Source organism: Schistosoma haematobium, chromosome ZW (genome assembly GCF_000699445.3).
Source record: "Schistosoma haematobium chromosome ZW, whole genome shotgun sequence".
Classification (NCBI taxonomy): Eukaryota; Metazoa; Platyhelminthes; class Trematoda; order Strigeidida; family Schistosomatidae; genus Schistosoma; species Schistosoma haematobium.
In genome coordinates this window covers 30,281,346-30,302,605 of record NC_067195.1, presented here as the reverse complement: position 1 = coordinate 30,302,605, position 21,260 = coordinate 30,281,346, and the positions used below count along the sequence as shown (strand labels likewise).

General features: G+C 32.6%; 1 protein-coding gene across 2 annotated transcripts in view; it reads left to right on the top strand.

Moving 5' to 3' along the window:
- The window catches only part of DGAT1_1 (Diacylglycerol O-acyltransferase 1), a 46,119-nt gene that overhangs the window by 20,672 nt on the left and 4,187 nt on the right, over positions 1-21,260 (top strand). Inside the window, exons 3-9 of one of the 2 annotated variants that reach the window (XM_051210989.1) lie at positions 1,411-1,496; positions 2,466-2,621; positions 4,421-4,987; positions 9,845-10,107; positions 13,394-13,632; positions 16,141-16,206; positions 18,173-18,496. In XM_051210989.1, the coding sequence (XP_051071017.1) occupies positions 1,411-1,496; positions 2,466-2,621; positions 4,421-4,987; positions 9,845-10,107; positions 13,394-13,632; positions 16,141-16,206; positions 18,173-18,479 (1,684 nt within the window). In that variant the 3' untranslated portion in view covers positions 18,480-18,496. Of the gene's footprint in view, positions 1-1,410; positions 1,497-2,465; positions 2,622-4,420; positions 4,988-9,844; positions 10,108-13,393; positions 13,633-16,140; positions 16,207-18,172; positions 20,740-21,260 lie in introns of those variants that run through there. The other variant, XM_051210990.1, reaches the window with a different exon arrangement.

Genomic DNA, 21,260 nt, shown 5'->3' with positions numbered 1-21,260 from the left:
TATCTGTCAAAGACTGTTTTATTACAACCATGGTCATTAACATTAAACTATTGAAACTCAGCTTGATGTTTTCTGAGTCTGCCACGTTAATATTTGTACGATATAGACGAAGGTTTATAAAACTGGATTTCTTTGATCACATATAAGTGTGGGTGCTTTTTCGTAACTCAGTAGACTACGGATCAAAAATAAAGTTTAGCGTAACATGATGTACTAGAGCAGTCAAAAGATAGTGACTAAATTACTACGGATATTTCGGTTATAAAATAAAAATCATGTTAGTAACTTTAGCAGATTTAAAAGTTAATTATTTCGAGTTACTTTTATGCCCAGTCTCAATAAAGAAGAAAACAACCGTAAGAGTCGAGTAATTTTGATCGTTCTCTTTACAAGATTCTTATTAGCTGCTTAGAACCTAAAATTATGAAATAATTTTACGAATCAAAACCTATTTGACTAAAAAATACTGCAAGAGTTAGTCGCAGAAATGTTTTACATCTGAAACCAATATAAGTGAATATCTGAAGTATCATACGTTGCCGACAAAAACATCTACTAAGGGGACGATCAAATGAATACTCAAAAGTATAAGGAAAGTTTGACAAACTTTTAAAAATATCAGTTTTCTGAAAATGATTAACTTTTTACAGGATTTATTACAGTAGGTTAATTATGAAGCTATACTTTCAGAAAACTCAGTTCTGAATAAGGTTTATTTTAACTCACATAAGAAGTGTAGCTATAAGTTTGAAACTATCGGCTTACATATATTTTACAAAACAACTAAACTTATTTAGATATAGTACACGACTAGGTTACAGATTGATAATATTCACTCATTAACTGGTTACGTTTTCGTTATGAAATCTATTATCTTACAATCTGATGTATTCAGTACATTGCGGTGATGAGTGAATAGATGAATTTGAGGTTCCATAGCGATTATTATGATCGTAATTGTTCATATGGTTTTATTTAGTATTTAACGAATATATAGGATTATTAGTAGTTTCCAACTTACACATAACTAGCTTCCTGTTTTCATTAGTCGTGTTTTAATTGAAACTTATACACATCTTTGTAAACTCAGTGTTATTTCAAGAGTGTAACTCATAACTACTTTCATGCAGAGTGGTGACTTATCCACAAAGAACTAATTAGCAGTTTTATTCTACTGTAGAGCTCTTTGCATACTATATCATTTATTCTTTTGTTAACGGAAATATAGCCTTCATGATCCAAAAAATACCATACTGACGTCAAGCCATTGTTAAAAAATACAACGGTTGATATCTTTATCTATCAAAGTAAGTATGTATCTATTGTTTATCAATGTTAAAATTAATTTCATAAATTACATAGTAATATTTCTTAACTACATATATGTGCGCATGTGGTTGGATTTTATAGATATGGAATCATCATGGATCCATTTTCATGGATTCGTTTTCTTTTACAAGCTCAACAGAAATGTGCGGTAATTGGGTTATTTGGTTGTAAGTTCGTTATCGTTTTCTGATCATTATTCGTCGTACACAACGCATTTACTTGTTTTCCATAAAATCGTAAAATACTTTCATGATCTCCCGTCGATCCAGCTTCATGAGTGACCTTCAGAGAAACTATTAGTCATCTATTCATAAATATCTTTATTGGAAACTATTAGAAGATTTAATAATGTGGGTATAAATTCACATTTATTTATACTTAGGACTGAAAACACTACTCATACAATAACCCTTATTTTTAATAAACGTGGTTTGGTTAATGAAATATATTTTTCGTAGATGTTTCTAGTTGTAACACACTTGTTATGTAAGTGGGGTTTTTCCATTAACACAAAATAAAGCCAGTTTTGTTTGATAATCAACGGTTGCAAGGGCTGATAAGTTTTGCTCGAACACTTCAGATCCGCTAATCAGACATCACTATCAGTATTCTCTAGAAAAATACCCCATTTCAATCAACGAACTTTGACACGAGTTGTGTATCATTCGCAATTGGTCAAACAGATTTGCCTTTCGTGTAAAAATAATGTTAATCCAGAGCTATACAATGGATTTCTCAACTTCATCTGTTACAAACTAGCTGATAACATGAGCTTTCTTCAACTTATTTATTAAGTGATTTGGCCTCACTAATCTGTCTAGTTGATATTACTACTGATCTCTGTACAACATAAATGTCATCACTACTTATAAGAGGACGCAAGAACAAAAAAACAATCCCGATTACTTATGAAGGTCGTAAGTCAGGTGTAATCTAAATTACTATAATTATTGGTCCATTACTGAGTTAAGGGAACGTTTTCAAGTGGTACTCAGGCTAATCTTATACCACAGTTGCACGATGACCCAATCTATAAGCAACCCTACCAGTTAGTCAATCACCAAATGTTATTTTAAATTCCAAGTTTACATACTTTTTAAACGATATCATAATGTTTTTTACAAATTTCCACCTAGGTACTAATGTTTTTATTATATTCGCTTGGTTAGTTGAACGTGCAACTGTTCGTGGTTTAGTTGGTGGTAAATTTGCAATGGTGCTTATTGGTTGGAATTTATTTTGCCTGCTCACCTTCCCGACCATCATGATCTTATCAATGGATTTTAGTCCTTGTACGTTACATATAAATGATTTATGAATTTATAGATCTTAATGTGTTCTTCATTTGTCTTTGTGCATTCACGTTCTTTACAAGTATGAACGTCGTGTTCACTAAAGGCGTTTAATCGTTTTCGATATATATATTAAACGAAACGGTTAGCAAAAGACTAATTATCATGTTATGAATGATTTAGAAAAATTAATAATAAATAGTTAAGTCTCATGTGGAATAAATTGTTGTTCAAACGTTCGCAAAAGATGATATCATCTCACTACTTGGTATGTCTGTCAAGCAGATGAATACACAATGGCTGGCTTGTGTCTAGTCTTCTAAGCTAGCTTTAATCGATAAGGTTTGGTGTAAGACTGTGTTGGCAAAATAAAAGTGGCCAGATAAATTAATAAGCTGACTGACCTCTCAGTAGTTTGAGTCACATTAGATTGCTAGCCATTGTTTTTGAAGGGATTAAATAACATGCCTAAAAATCATTTCTTATTAATTTGTTTGTTATTTTCTGTGGGGAAGTAAGATAACTTGAACAATTGCTCAATTATACGGCTTTCTGAAATGTCATTTCTCTGTTAATCTCATATAATATCATATGGAAAAATGAATATGGACGAATAGAAGCATGGTATGAAATTTCTGACCGAGAATTGTACCCTTTAAGTGGTATGATAATAAACCTTATTAATGTACATTATTAACGTATGTATGCTACTTATGTCGACGGACATAAGTAGTGTGTAACACCAATCAGAAGTGAAATGCTTGGCAGCAGAATGTTGAGAAGATCGAAGAGAAGAGAACGGGAATGTAAACAGAGAGTAATTATGATAGCAATGAAGGACGATGAAGTTTGAGACGATTGATGGAGGATTCGCCAATGAAGTATTTAATGTATGGTTTCCACATTCTATGAAGGAACTTTGTAATTTTGTATTAAACAGTAAATTGGTTGTCTACACCTGAATTCTTGTACACTACACGTATATTTTAACTGATCAAATGAACGTATCTTCATAACTTTGTGATGCTGAAGTTTAAATTGTACAATGTATATATTGTCGAATAATATCAAATGACAAGATTGTGGTAGTCAACAAGAAACTCTGGAGCTAGGTTTCGTGCTACTTGACACTCGTCAGCAAGATGTGCCTGTAATCTCGAGGGAAATTATGCTCCCTGACGGACTCGATCCCGTGTCACCTAGCTCCACAGCCAGAGAAGTTGCCACTGGGCTACCCAGGCCGCGGCTGACCCCCTGTGGGACTAAGTTGTATTTACAATTGGTTGATCACTGGGTGGTGATCAATGTCATGTGTGTCAGGTCCTTCTTAGTGCAGATCGAATCCTATTGACCACGTTGTAATATGGCCATCAATCTAGGTGACCCTACCTAACATACATAACATTGATCACCACTCAGTGACCAATCAACTGGAAATATCAAATGATATTAATCATTGTCTTGCCTTCGGAATATGTAGTTTAGAAATCGTTCTAAGTGACTAGGTAGTTTTCTCAATTTATTGATTGTGATAAACGATAATCTACTTTTAACTATAGACACTACTGGTCTAAAACCTATATGTCTAGGTCGGTCCACCGCGAGCAGTACATTTTTATTAGCACATACTGCCACCAACTATTGAATAAGGACTGATATTTTTACTTTCTGAACTACAAAAGCGACTGCTATAATTTGTATATTATGTGTTATAATAATGCTTGTTAACAAAGTTCAAATAGCCCATCACAGGTTGTCTCATTTATTTACGTTAATTTTTCTTATTAATACTACTTTAGTGTTTAGCGCTCCTGTGCTTGGAGTGTACACTATTGTTTTTCTGAAACTATTTTCGTATGCTGCTGTTAATCGGTGGTGTCGCGAATCAGATGAAGACGGGGATTGCAATGTAGATGTGGTTTTGGGTGTATTGGGAAAGTCGATACCGAAATCAGCTCCCACTCATAATGCCCATATCAGCAAACCTGAGAATTTGAATCCAAAACCTATTAACAATAATGTTAATTCTCATCAATTCGATGATTATTCTGAGACGATTAATAAATACAATTCAGTCAATGAATCTTCGGAAGAAAATCATGTATTCAAGCGAAAATGTTCTCTAGTGTTAGAGCATCCAGATATTAACTTTCAAGAAAATGGAGTGAATACTAACGCAGAGAGCAAAACCAATGACTTGCGATTAGAAAATGAAAACAACTCTGAAGTCACACATGAAGCTACCCGAAATAGAAAAAATAAAATTCCAAATTTTTCTCCGAATTCGATGACTTCGGAAAATAATGCAAAATCAACAAAGCATCTTAGCCAATTACATATGAAACATAAAAGTCAATTTAGAAAATGTAAGATATTTCATAGGTTTGTTATAATTACTTCATTTTATTTTTGTGACTTTGACATGTGAATTATAATTTTATCCTATCTTTTCCCTATTGTATGCTGTTGGGTAAAACCTGTAATCAGTAACATGTGATATATTAACAAATGGCGTTGGTGCTATGAAAGCCCATATGTTATTCAGATAAAAATCCTAAAAATTTCCGTTTTCTGTCAACACAATATTTATTATCAGAAGGGCTTTTGTGGAGATTTTAGTAATTTCAACTATTGACAGTATTTGTTATTAGATAAATAATATGCCTGTGTGACACTAGAAGTAAAAACGTTACTCAATTACCCTAGTTGATCACCATCCTGGTTAAATACATTTTAATTGTATGTCTCTGAGTGGCTTAGAGACTTTACAGCTAGACTTAGCAAACTGTTTTCTTAATTTCTACGAGGTTACACTCTGTTTTCCGTTCAGCGATTCAAAAGCTATTACACAGTTTATGTTCCTAGTTCGATGACTCATTTCATTCCTGTTTTCATTCCACCTTATTTAGTCAGGACACGATGACTTACACGGATGACTGAGAAGTTATTTACTAACGCGTTTCACAAAGAATTTGCCCTTTCATTATGTAGAATATTTAATTTCGGTGATGGTGCTTACCTCAAGGATCCATAGGGAACGCCTTATAGGTGGCAGAACCCAAACAATAAAATGGTTCAAATAGGTTTACGCTGGAAGCAATATTGTCTAGCAGTTACATGAAAAATGATTATCTTTCAGTCTGTTTGACGTAAGTCGTTTGAATAAAAAGACATATTATTAGCATTTCAACAGATTAAAAATACCTGAGTTTAGCTGACTGTAGAATTTCAGTGGGACTCTCTTATAAACAAAACGACAAACTGTTTTATTACTTATCATCAATTAAGTATATTTCCGTGTTTTGTTATCACAAAATCTTTAGTCATTTTAAGTTACCAAACTGTCCATTTAGCTACTTTCACTGTTTAAACCATTTCGTTACGGAAAATATTAACTTACGTTACGTGTAAAATTGGTGTGTATTTCTGTTTCCAATGAGATTAGTCTGAACTATTGTTAGAAAAGTCTTTCTGATGTAATATTTCTTAAGTAACAAGACAAGAAATGAACATGCTTTTAATTTTTCTACTTTGATGACAACACATGTGATTCGCTTCGACTATATTCGGTAATATATCCATCAGATTACAAAAAGATTTAAGAAAATTATACATTCATGCTGTTCATCCTTTATTAGTGCTTACTCAAACATTGCAAAAGAAGAATGTTTAACTTCTGACTGGAGAATATATTTTGAACAGGCTCATAATATATGTCATTTTTAACAGATTACAAAAAGGTGATATTTCTATAAGCCATTCGCTATACGGTTCATAACTGACGTTTTAACTCATACTACTGAATTGAAGTTGAACCAGTAATAAATACAGAAATAATTTGGACTCCTCTTCCTAAGATGAGAATAAACACTGGTCATCACATTAAAGGAACCAATGGTGAAGTTAGTACACCATCTATTCATTCATAAATACAGATGAGAAAGTCACGCTGTAACGTACTGTATTATATAAGAGCCTTTCAGCCCAACACTATGCAATAACTGGGTTTGATTTAGTGTTTTTTTAATAAGCTATATTATGAAAGACCAAAGAAAACCACTTAATCAATTACCATTATGAATCCACACTTCTTCGGACTCTTTTCCACCTCATTTCACAGTGACTCACAAAATATTGCTATTTTAGTTTAGAATTACGACTAAAAAGATAGAACTTAACATTTCTTACAGTCCTGATGACATAAAACTGCTGCCTCTCAAGGGGTGTTTGGTCATTTAATTTTTTAAAAATAAAAATATGAAGTTGTAACTATGACTGCAAAAGACAAAATCTACTTTTTCAAATTTTTTTGAATACGTATGTTTGAAAACTTTAATTTTGGTTGATTTGTGGATGAATCAGGAATTTCATTTGCATCGAAGAGTTGACAAATCCAAAGTGACCAGCAAAAATGCAAATATATGTGGGCAAAATATTTTTAAGACAAAGTATAAATGTGTTGGTCCCCTGTCTTGTAATTAAGTGTAATGACCTGTGACGTTCTCAGGTAGCGAAATTCTGTTGTTAACTAAAACTACTTAAAAACCTGATTCACTAAATTTCTAGTAGGTTATGACAAGCATTGATAACAGTTTTCAGCCAACAAGTAAAGCAAACCTTGAAATTTTTTTACATCTACTGACACGCTAAAAATGACTACTAGCTCGTGTATACATAACATCAAGACTTCGTTAGGTTCCACTGCACTTATCTACACTGATAAAATGACAGTTGCTACAGTCAGGAATTTACCAAATAGTTGAAATATTTCAGCACAACCAGTTTTATATTTGCTAACTATGAGGATGATGTACCTAGCATAGTTTTTACATTAAGCCTCTAATCAGTACAAAATCATAAAAGTTTTAATCGTTTCCGAAAAGGTATTTATCTTCCAAATTTATTCATTCTTCGATTTCCATATTTTCTAACGATTTCTTTTAATCTCAAATAAAAATGAGGCACTCTGCCCTTAAAAACTACTTCATTATGCATTATCGTACATCTCAAAAGGTAACTGTTTTCCACAACCGTGGTTATACCTTTTCTAAATATAATACTTCACCCATCTTTTAGTGGGACTGGGTTTTACTAAAATTCATAATAATAATAATCTAACTTTAGTAAATAGAACAGAGTACATTTCTGTCAGTGTTATAAATCATACCAAACTCAAAATCACATTGGTTCAAGAATGCTACTCTTTGTTCACAAGGTCAGATTATAAATAAGTAAGAAAATAAAAATTGGAGACGAATTTAGAGGAACATCAAAAACAAAATTAGGGTAAACAAATAATCAATATGAGATGTATCATCCGTTTCTGCATTTCTGACCTTCCAACTAACTTCTAGTCAAGAAATCTGTATTTCAACTACACCCACATGATAACCTTGAACAATTTATGTACGACCTCACCCATAGTTCTGTTTCCTCATTGGTGCTGCTTAAAGCTGTTGACTCTGAATGAAAATATGAGAAATTCTGATGATTGATTGTTTATGATGTATACGATTATTTTTCTGAACATCAAGCTCTGATTATGAAAAATAATCATTAGCATCTTCAACAGTTTTTCACCACCCAGATAAGTTCACAAGGTACGAAAGAGTAAAATTCAGAAATATCTGTATTCACTTACAGAATCTTGAGGTCAAACTATCCAGTCTGACATAAATCAACATCATTACCATCACTGGTTTAACTCAAAGCACCATAAACTAACAGACAATTACAAACGAAGTAAATCAATAGTCCCTATTATTAGTTTAAGGTCACCATATGAATGTAGGCTAACCAACTGGTTTTGTCCTTCATTGTCCTATGGAAGACTATTGGATGAAATTATTGATCAGTATATATGTAACTTGGCTTTTTGTATTCAGGCATTTAAAAAAATGAAATCGAATCAAATTACCAGAAATGTAATTATGAACATTCAGTAGGCCCCTTATTGGGTAAAGAAATTCGTTGCATAAAAATAGATAATTCAATTTGTAAATGATTATGTATGTTTACACGTCAGAGCAAAAAAGAAATATGTGAAGGAAATCTCAAAGTGGTCTTTAGAATTTCTGTTGATCTTTTGTACACGATTATTTAGCGCGTATGTTTTGTAGGGAATAATATTGATAGTGCAATTGTACAGTTAATAAAATTCAACATTTGTATGACACGTTGTACTCAGACAATAAAGTCTAATGCCTCAAACTACAAGACTCAAAGAATTTTGATCTGTTATCATATGTGACGGTCAGCAAATAGCCTGAGTCCATAATTCAGTTTTTTTAATTGACTTAGTTATTTAAAAATTTTTAATGTAGTCTAGTGCAATGCTATTAATTCAGATTCAATATTAAAGTACTGAAGTTTTAAGAATGCACAGATCTGTACGTTCTAAGAACCGTCGTGTTTCATCATAATTGAATTTTATTTTATCAACTTCAAAGTCCATGTTAATATTTCTTACAAATAAATCATCAAGCTGAGGAATTATTGAGATTTTCATCGAATATCACCACGTTTTTAGTGAGAGAGTGCCGTGACCTGACGCAATATACTACATAGCCGCATAATTAGTGGGGAAGAAATACAATAATAAGCAAATGCATATAGTGTAAATGGTTTGATTATCTCATCTACATTTGTCCAATTACATTTTGATGCTATAGATTTTGAATAGTCAAAATCTTCAAACAGTATTTTTTAATCATATTGATCTCGTTTGTTAAACACGAAGACCAGTATAGATGGCAGTATTCTGTGAAATATTTCATCTTGGAAACTTATGATTTTATTTATTTGATGCATATAAACTTATCAGATAGTTCACCCATTATGGTTAGGAATTATTTTTTCGTAAACCTACAGCATTTCATGAAACACTTAGGCTGTATGAAAACTGATATTTAACTTGCTTCTTAAGTTGACTAAATATTTTGATACCAGATATTATTTGACAGTTGAGGGCAATTTTTTGCATGGAACAATTTTGAATTTTATCAAAGTCCTGTTGATTATTAACTTGAAATTATTTGAATAAAATTACGGGCATGGACAAATTACCGTGCTCTAATTCGCAAATGAAAAACAAGCTTTTATTTCCGTTTAACAGCAAGTTTAGATGTTATAGATCCCACTACTTTAATACCATACTATATTTTTAAGTAATAAGAAGCACTTATATCCAAAATCTTTAACACGTTTGCTTTTTTTTCTACCAGCTCAACATTCAAGGCTTAGTGTATGTGAAAGCAAGGATTACAATAGTATTAGCTCAGACCCAGTTGAATTAGAAGTAAATGTATTGGTACACGATGAAACTTGCATGAAATTTAGTCGTAATTTATACGTTACTTATCCAAATAACTTGACACTATGGGACATATACTATTTCATCCTTTCACCAACATTGTGCTACGAATTAAACTTCCCGCGCACAATGACAATAAGGAAACAGTTTCTGTTCAAACGTGTCTTCGAATTGGTAAGTTAATATGATGAAGGAGTATATTCACAAATATGCTATTTTGTTGGCTTGACTTTCACTTCTACAGTCAACAGAAAGATCAAAACACTTTCATTTTGAATTCTTTCAGATAAAGATTATGTTGACATAAATCTTGTTTCATCGTTTCTGGAACTCGTAATCATTGAAAGTGTTCAGATTTGCGTTGTTCTATTTCTTATTATATGTAATTTAACAACAGATCACCATATTCCAAGACTTTACTGATAACCCATTCAGTTTGTGGTTATTCGTACAAGAAACTTTACAATAACAGATTTTTCGCCACAAAGGTAAATTTTAGGCCACTGAATTGATTAGTATGTAATGTTCGATTATTTGTTTCAGAAAAAAAAATACACTGGGCTATCTGTGTCAAATATTGAATAGATTAATTTAAACATAATTGTTACTGGCTTTTATGATCTAAAATTTTGAATTCCACGTCAAAAATAGTTGTCATCGAGAAGCACTTTGAATTCAGGTGGAATTATCACTAAATCAGACAATTATAAAGCAACAACATCATTGAGTAAAAACATATTATCATTAGTCTAATGTTAGGTGGTTGTCAATAGGGAACTTTGGATATAGTTTTCGTGCTAGTTGGCACTCCTCAGCTATGCTTATCTGCACTCTTGAGGAGACTTATGTTTCCAATGAGACGCCATCCCGTGACACCCAGATTCATAGTTTGAGACGCTGCCACTTGGACATTCACGAAGCAACCGACCTCCCATAAGAATGAAATATTAACATTGATTGATTAGTGAGTATGAATCCATATCACGAGTGTGAGTTATTTCAAAAGTAGCAATCATAAATATAGTTATCTTGATCAGCTACTGTGAGGAATTCCTGAATGATTCAGTACATAATTATGAATAATTAACCAACCGAAGTTTAGCAAGCGTCCAATGTCATTAGTCGGAGTTGAAAACAAAATGGAAATACAAGCAGAATCAGAAAAAATGTTACAACTTGTTCAGAGTAAAAAAATGAATATTTGAGAAAAAAAAGTAACTAACAAGTATGTTACATTCACATATATACGAAAAACCTGAGTTAAAATGTTCACAAGGAGATTCACTGGTTCATTGAACTATTGAATTCTTTGAACCTAAGATTGATAGAATGCAGGTAGGTAAGTGGACTTGCACACCTCGTCTTTACATAAAGTTTCAACTGCATTATTTTGAGAACCATGCCTTTAACAGCTATCAGAAGGTAAATCTCCATCAACTACGGTAGATGAGCCTGTATTTCTAGAATTTCTGAAAATACCCCGCGTTTCTATTGCTTTCCAACTGTCCATTAAATGGGACCATACAGAAGTAAAGACAATTCTAAGATTTTCTTTCACAATCCACATCAAGAGATATTATTTGAATAAGAAAAAAGAGTATTCAGAGAAAGTTTTCTTTTCGACGAAATCATTTACTTAAGCTGTACAGTCGTATATATAGTTATATGGTTTTTTTTTACAGAGATTTATATATAAAAAGCTACCTGGAATGGACAGTACACGAAGTTCCATAGTTGGGTTCCACTGAGTAGAAAGAGGAACTTAATTCACTCTTTATCCTCTAGGATCGAACGAATCTGTTCTACTGACACAAGAGATGAGGAACTATTTCAGCTTCGACAGACTCTTATCAGGAATGGTTATCCACCTAGATTCGTCGATAGCAACTTAACACCTAGACTTCATCTTGAAAAGCATCGATAGTACAGAAGAAAACGTTTATGAATATGGGATTTAAAGGAGACACGGCTGCTGAAATCTTAAATAAACGGATCTCAAAATCGTTGGATAAAACGTTCTACGCAGCTAAGCTTCGTTTTCTCAAGCCGACCTACCATTCTTGGATGTGTTAAGGATAAAATCCCGCTTTGGGCCACATCAATGTGTATCTATAAATTTGCTTGCTCATGTAGGGCACGTTACATGGGCCGTACAAAAGTTATCACTTTACAAACGCATCTCAGAACACTATCCGGCTTGGCTTTTAAAAGGTGAATGTGACGTGTGACTGCAGATTAGAGTGAAGCGTTTTGTCGATCGCTTCAGTGACACGGAAAACACGTACGAACGGCCTAGAGTCTCGATTGGTCCCGCTTCCCTGTCTAGCCCAGCCAGTCGAGCCCAGAACGCTAGTCTTAGCCTCTGAGATATGAATCATTATATTTCAGACATGCTCTATTTATATACCAATCAACCAGACCACATCGTACCATAAAATAGAAAACAATATTTGTACAATATTTGACAAGTGAAATAAATATTGACCAATAGGAAATGTCCATTTAAAGTCCAAGGACACCATTAGACTTAACATGACAATTATTGGTTTATTTTTTTGCACATCCTAACAAAAACAATTACTAGTTCTATACAGGAGCATTTAATCAACTATGGACATATCGCTCCAAAGGATTCCTTTTTTAAAGTGATCTACAGAGTCAAAGGAATTGGATCGAAGGAATGTTGAATCATTATTTTATGCACTGCTGAGGCATTAACAATCCACGAACTCAAGCCCGAAATTTGTGTGCAGAAACGATTCGTCCAACCTCTCATCCTTTCTAGGCCTTAATTCCCTTAATGGGTATGTTTCTGGGTATTTTTTTCTGCACTTTTATCTGCCCATTATTGAATTTTTTAAATTATTATTTTGCTATTTTAAACTCTAATCAGTTATTATTATTATTATTCTTATTATTATTACCTTATACAAGTTTTCTTGATTATGACCTTTATGTTTGTCGTTTTTTTCTTCATATCCGTCAATTGGGCTATTATCTGACCCATAAACGATTTTCTTCCTTACCCCTTGATTAGTACGTAACCTCATTTAATAATAAGAGTCTCGAATCCATTTTTGTGATGCAATGTTTTCTATCCTCCTATAGACATGTATTTTCCATATAACTATATATACGAATGTACAGCTTAAGTAAATGATTTCGTCGAAAAGAAAATTTTCTTTGATGAGTTCTCTTTTTCTCATTCAATGACACTATGGGTTATTTTAATTATCCAGATATTATTTGATGTCAATGTTGTGCATTTTGGATGGCCAACTCTATAGAATAGCTGGAGGAAATGCGCAAGACAAGTTGGTCTAGTTTTAGTTGAGCAATCTAATAATAATGAGTCCGGAACACATGATAGTAAAGCTTTTAAACTATGATTTTTACTCATTAGAATACTTTTTTGACTATACTTGTAAATAAATGTTTCAGCTTAAATTTCTTTCAATAGATATTCATTCCCCAACTTATACTCTGCTTGATTCAACAATGGATTTTACCTATACTGTCAAACAGTTACGTCCCATTCACAGAATCAAGATTTAGCTTGATTGTTGAACGTTGTTTGAAATTGGCCATACCAAATCATCTCATATGGTTACTGTTTTTCTACCTTGCATTTCATTCCCTATTAAATGTAATTGGAGAGGTTTTATACTTTGGTGATCGATTCTTTTACAGCGATTGGTGGTAAGTTCATGATACTGTATTTCTACAAGTTTGTATTTCTACCAGTTTGTTGATTAAGCCACCTGAGATTTAACGTGAATAATCATCACACAGTTCGTTTACGACTCAATTTGAAGAGTGAATTCCTCTAGTTCTGACGAGTAACCGTAACATTTGGTTTCTCAACAGCTCCGAATGGTATAAATCTGCAATTCATAGTATTCTTATAGACACAGTTTTACATCACATACCCAGTAAAGTTGAGTTCAAATTGGCACAAGATATTATAAAACAGTGAGAAAGCACAAAATGTTTAGCGTGGTAGTTAAGATCGATTAGTAGTTATGTTAAAAATAAAGTCATAAGAAAAAAGGGTGATGTCATGAATATGAACTGAGACAAAATGGAAAAATTTTCCAATGGGTGATAATACGTTCAGTCCTCTAAGTTGATATAAAATTAAATTCACGGATAAATATCAGTATTTCGTTTGAAATATGAAATAAAGATTATGTAAAGTAAGTTTCATAATTAGAATTAATTCAGAATAAAAATGAGAGGTTCACCACAGTTTCCTTATATTTGAAAGTTGAAGTTTAAAGAGTTTGATGGTAATGGTCTCCGCAAAGCTGACTAAAAGTAGGATCTACTGTTTGTTAATTACGTTTAATGTCTTGAAAATATCCGCATTTCATTCAATATCCATTGCGTATTTAGTAATAGAACTTGTGAACACTTTGAAACACAGGTAGCAAAAATCTCTACAAAATAACCCATCAATGTTACTTCGTTTTGAGTAGTTTGTGTAGCACCAGCTTGTAATGAAAGCTTATTTTGGGCACATCTGAGATTTTACCCACTTATCTCCTTTCACTAATTTCAAACTATCAAGAAGAACAATTTTCTCTAAACCAACATTTATTTAGTTAATGTATAGTATTTACTCAGTTGTCTAGCAAGAATTTCAATATCAGGTGACTTTTTACTCAGAAACGTAGTTTCAATGTAAAATGGATAAACCAGTTTTAAAAAATGACACAACCGACAAGTAGCATACTTCAAAGCTGTAAAATAATAGGCTTCTGAAATTTATATGGTATAAATGGTTTCTGAAATTCTTCGAGATCGAGTAAATTTTATATATCTACCTATAATGCAGGGGGATTTTGTTAATGATTATCTAAAGTGTAATAAAATACAAACGTTTTTCACCGTAAAATTACGTTAATAAATTCGGAATCGAAGTGGAGATATTCAGTTTGGTAATTTCCTTTCCAACACATTTCTCACCTTTTGCCTCCATAACTAAAACAAACATAGCAGCTGCACAGTGGAAAAGACATTCATTCTATGATTATGTAAAACTGTCGAATTAAGCAATCATTCTTGTCCTCGAATTAGTATTTTGTTAACAATTTTCTAGACAGAAAGCAGTGAATTCTAATTAAAATCACGATGTAACCAAATATACTGTTCAAATATATGCTTGATCTACCACCTTTGTCACAAAATCTCTTTATACCTTTTTTCTTTGCATGTGCATAATCTTTCCTACTACTACAAATGTTATTACTACTCTTAGTAATCTGGAATTTGTCTCGATAATTCTATCTCTCTGTGCTAATAAGACATGACAACTTGAGCTGACGTACTTATGTATCAGATTCTACGTTGCACATGACTATAACTGTGTAAGAGGAAGCCATAAGGCAGAATTTGATAGTAGAGATAGAGGAAAAGTATTAAAAAGAGATGAAGTTAATTTAATACAGACGAGGTGTTTTTGAATGCTGCTAGAGTTATGTGAACAGTTGATATTTCCCAGTTACCTACATTGAGGAAAGATAGTTTTTCTTGAGGTATCTGAAAAGAATATTGGATAGGTAGTGATTTTGCCGACCTGGAAGGGTGACCGTTGACCCCAAGTGACAAATGTTCAAAGCCGATCAAACTGCTTTTTTCTGAGTTGTTAGTGTGTTGGTTCGGCACTCCATATTTTTATTTACTCACAACAAACACCAAAAATATATCAGAAGGGAGTTTTTTGTGGATATTATGGTAATTCCAATAGTTGAGATCATGGGTCACTTGAAGCTAGACCACTATGGAGAACCTGGAGGCACTGGATGGCCGTTTCGTCCTATTGTGGGACTCCTCAGTAGTGCGCATCCACGATCTCGCCTCGCGAGATACGGACCCAGGACCTATCGGTCTCGCGCGCGAACGCTTCCTTCTCCTTCAGCTTTCTCAGCTGTCGTTGCTAGCCCTCCCTTGTTTATCAGCTCTAGTACTCCTCATCGCTTGCTTGTTTGCTCGTGCCTTGAATTTCTCTGTTCTTGTTCAACTGATGTTAATTGCTGTCCAGTGAGGATGAACTAACAACTCAGAACTTATCAGTATTATTCATATACATCACAGAATATCATTAATAATGTTTGATCGAAGTTATATTTCTATTTAAACTTTATAGTGTTTGTTCCTTTTTTCTTATGTTTGGTCTCATAAAATATTATTTTTGCGTTTATGCAGGAATGCGGAATCTGTGCCAGCGTTTTGGTCAAAATGGAATATTCCTGTCCATCGTTTTGCTAGACGGTAAGTTATATCAGTAACTTTCATAATTAACTACAAATTATTGAAGCAGTTGTTATTGTAATGAGTACTGATCTTATTGTTTTGGAAAACGTAGAATAATATAGTAATTAGAACAATTTGATGGCTTATACATATGTAATATTTATTCAGCTATGTAATTTTGGTAATTTTATCGACTACTCAAATGGTAGATCAGATTTAGACGGATCACACAGTCGCTATCAACGATTTTTCGATGCACTCCATTTTGTTCCATGTAACAGTTTAAAGTACTGCAGAGCAACAGAGAATCGACAAAATGCACACACTTACAAGAATGTAAATGCTTGTGTAAGATAAAATCCACTCACTAATCCTTAACTATGGCTCTATTGTTCTTATCTCGTTCAACACCAAACACTTTCGTTTGTCAAACTCACTAACTAGTTACAGGTATGTTTTTTGTTGTGACTCACAAGTTTATGTAATAACTAATGATAGCATCAATATACTCAAACTAAAGTAGGTTGAGCGTGGCCTAAAACTACAACCCAATGCTTGAAATGTTAGTGCTTTGACAATTAATCTACTGCTTTGAATGCTTCAACTAAAAGTGTGTGCTCAGAAATTTAAGACATTCCAGCCTTTATTAAAAATAATAATTTGTGTTGTATGCAAGTTATCTGTATAGTCATAATGCAAAACATAATAGCACCGAGTAACACTTGTTTTTACCGAGCCAATACAACTCAGGTGATATTCAAATGGAAATCGAAGAATAGTAAGGTCAACCAGTAATCAGTACATAAACAGATCAAAATTTAATTCATCAATAATTAAGAGAAAGATCATATTCATGCGATATTAAATCAGTTATCACCATAATAATTAATAGCGCTTCTATTCATAATGATAACATCAATCATGAGAAGTCATTATTATTCAAGAGTATGAAGGCAGAGTGACCTGTTATTTATGGAGATATGAAAATTCATCTGTTAAGTTTATTCTAGTTTCTTTCTTACGTAAAAAACTTTTCTTTGAAACTGAAAAAGTCATGTTTGTGAGGTGCACTATTGTTGGTAAGTCGTAAAACTCGATGCCAGGTTAAGCCATTTAAGTAACATTAATTTTTTCCATGCTTATAAATAGGTTGTTTGTTCAGTGTGAAATTAGACTCGAAACCATTATTCATTACTAGGTTCGTGTACATCCTTGTTAACTTTAAGAACGAATGGTATGATTCGCATGACCCTAATTTTTAACACATACACATACTTCAGTCAAAGTGATCTGCTGAAATTTTTATCCACATGTCGAACAGTGCCTGAATTCTATAATTATTTACTAGTAATGGTTTTGTTTCGTTAAGCGACTTTCCACTCATCCATTACTTATTGGCAAAAATGAGTCCAACGATTGCAGCTGAGGACAGTTCATGGGCTGGTCATGGTATCCATCATAACAGTGATGTCAGTCATTGGTTATAATCTCTAGTGATGTTACCTCAAATGTAACTGAAAATAAGACTCTAGAGAATAATCCTTAAACTTATCAGCATTATGTATTTCCGGTGTAACAGTATGTTGATTCGAAAGCATGTTTAATTCCTGAGTAACTTACACAGAACATTGTACAGTGAAGGGACTACTAGTTCAAATTACGTTCATCAGAAGCTGTTCCATCTTATCTTTGCAATTTTAGTTTAGGATATGTTATTTTAAACGAGAATGATATTTCGATGTAAATATTTATTTAATATCTAGATGACTATTTTAATTCTACTTTACTGAATGTTTAGTTTCTTTCACCATAACACATTAAAATTTGAAGTACATAGTTAAAAATTACTCGTCAAAACCAGATCTCAGTTAAAATAAACCTGTCTATGTAGTGTGACTTTATCCGTAAGTAGTTTGAAGTTCGCTTCAGAGTATTTTATACTTAACTTTTATGGTGTAACACTTCTTCTCTTTTAAAAACTTAGGCATATATACATACCCCTTTTACGGTCAGGGTTCAGCCGCTTCCAAGCTGGTTTAGTTGTTTTCATGATTAGTGCATTTTTTCATGAAATACTTGTTTCGATTCCATTGAAAATGCTACGATTCTGGGCCTTCTTTGGTATGCTAAGTCAAGTACCATATGCCTACATAGTTTCACGCTTATTCCCTAATGGTGGTCAAGGTGGTAACTTAGCTGTGTGGCTTACGTTAATAATTGGTCAACCATTAGCTATTCTCGCTTATTTCCATGACTATTTTATAATACATTATAATGTTGGTGGAATATAAACAGCTATAGTCAATAAGTGAGTAAACGAGATTTTTTATTGTTTGGTTTTTCGTGATATCATTTCCTTACTCGTTGCACAGTGAAGATTTATCGATTTAATTAGATATTTACACTTACCTAATATTTTCTTTATCAATATTGTTTTTCTGATTATTAATTAATGAGATAGTCATTTTTAATGTTGAGTAGTTTGTCGATTGATAACTGTTAACTTCATAAAAGTGATTGCCTGGATATTGATTATCCTCTCTGTGCAATTAGGCTTTCTTGCCTAACTTTTTTTTGCTTATCATTTCTTCTGATCCTCGCTGTTTTCTTTATTCTTCTTTACAAGTATTACTAAAGCAACGAAGAAGTCTTGTTATTAATCTAATTTTTTTCCTCTATTCTCATCATTGTAATTTGATTTCCATTTCAACTGAATTCTTACTTTTAATGTAATTACGATCATATTGTCGGTCCAGTGTGTTTAATTGATTCGCCATCTGTATAATTGTTAACTATTTATAAATATGTGCAAGATTTTGTTAGACATAATATCCAGTTTCATTCTTAACACATTAAAGTTTGTGAACAAAAAGTTCATATTTGTAGGTTGAATTCATGGCATCAATGCCTTCAGATACGAAAGATAAAGAAGTAAAAACGTTTTTCATTCCATTTGGAACTATCTGAAATGCTTGTAAGAACTTTCGTCTTAATTCGAATGGACAGTTTCAGAGTAATTGGGTCCCTAGTTAATGTGAGACATTAAAAAGGAAATCATATAAAAATTCTCATTGATTAAAGTTAAAATAAATCCAAATGTTTCGCTCGACATTCTAGTTCATGCTTTTTCAAGGGGAATAATCAAACATCAAAATGATCGAACATTAATATATGATTCTTGAATTAACTGTGTACTAAATAAATCCTCCAGTCATGTTAACAATTCTGAATGGGGAATTTGTTGTAGTGCTGGTATGAGTCATTTAGTGTGTGAAGGGAAATCTTGATAAGATAAGAAGTGTAGTTGTATGTAAACATGATGGGAAAGAATTAATTGGGTATATATTGCATCAGGGTGTGAATTTATTTATCCGTCTTTTATTCTTGGATAAAAGTATGATATCAGGGATTTTCGGACATTTTTCGTCCTTTTGGTGAGATTATTGATGTATGTAACATCATAATTTCACTGGGGATTTTTTGTTCATCGTTTAAAGCTATTTGCATGTGCCCTCCTATGAACTCGTCTCTGTAGCGCACCCAAGCTTGACGATGAATGAAGCAAGAAAACTGAGAGTTCGAGCTTGAAATGAGATTTTTAGTGCAATTCTCCTCTTATTTGTGGCACTCGACCACTAACTTCCATGGAAGATCTCTGAAAATGCTTAATACCACACACATATTGAGAATTTTAAAAAATCCATGCCCTACAAATTCACAGACAGGTATTCTCTCTCGACTTCAAGTGACAGTTGTTGATAAAACTGGGCAATCCGACAGATATTATAGTGAATAGACTTTATCATAGCAAATATAGAATGAAAATAAACAAACAAATAATTATAAATCGTTGTCCTAAACTAGCTAGTTGTTTATCGCATCTCCAAAAAATTAACTGAATACAACAAATTAGAAGTAGTAATGTGAAATACAAATTGATTAAATATTACCTGCTATGGCACAGCTAATTTTATGCCATCCCTAATTCATATTGTTTGGGTTCACCCACATATGTAGGACTTCAACTGTCAATCTTTCTTTTTACGAACTAAAACCGTTTTGAAAGATTCCTATTCCGTTGAAGTCAACTGTATGTTCAGATTGTATTGAATGTATCGCCGACTTGTTTTATAGTTATTTTGAAGTCTTCTGATGAGTTGGGAATATGCTTCAAGTAAATCTTGCTCTTTGTTCGTCGAGAGTAAAATTGTGTTAATGTTATTGTAAAGTTTAATAACGTTCTATTTTCAGTTCTTACCATTTGTTCAAATTTTGAAGCTAATTAAAACTTAACAATTCGCTCACTTCTATTTTGACATGTTTTGCAGACTCTAATTTACAAATACATCCTAATTAGTTACATTGGTTTATGTATAATATTGATGAACACCTCAGTAGTAGTTAAATATATGCCATAAAATCTGTTCATACATATCGAACATTCAAATTAATGCATTCTACATTCGACCTTTCATAAAACCAAATATTCGTTCCTAATATTTCACAAGTACGGAAACTGATTCTCTTGTTATTTATTTTTGCAGAAAATGAATAAATCTATTGAGAAGTGGAATTTACTCTACTATCTAATAACCTTTAAAACTAAGTTATTATTTCATACACTAAATGCTTTATAGGTAACATTACCAAGGTTTGACTTGATAATTTCGAATAAATTGAGCATTGGTTGGATTGTTGTAAATAAATTAATATATTTATAATATCCCAATGAGTAGAAAAATTAGATTTTCTGACATTTCGTGACTCAGTGTAAGCCAATTCGTTGTGAGTAATCACAGTTTATGGGTACGTAAGTCATCCATGAAGAGAATTTCTGTAAACTTTCAGTGAAATAAAACATTTGTCTATAGAAATTTCAGGTGAAGACTATGGAAACCAAAGCGAATTATTATAATATAGAATATACATATCGGTATGCTAAAACCAACTTGTTATTATTCATTGCGAAAATTAGGTTGAAACGAATATATCTAGCCTTGCTAGTCGTCCATTACAAGCAAACAGTTATCACAGAACGTATAGCTAGTTATTGTAGAGGAGCCTAACATGCT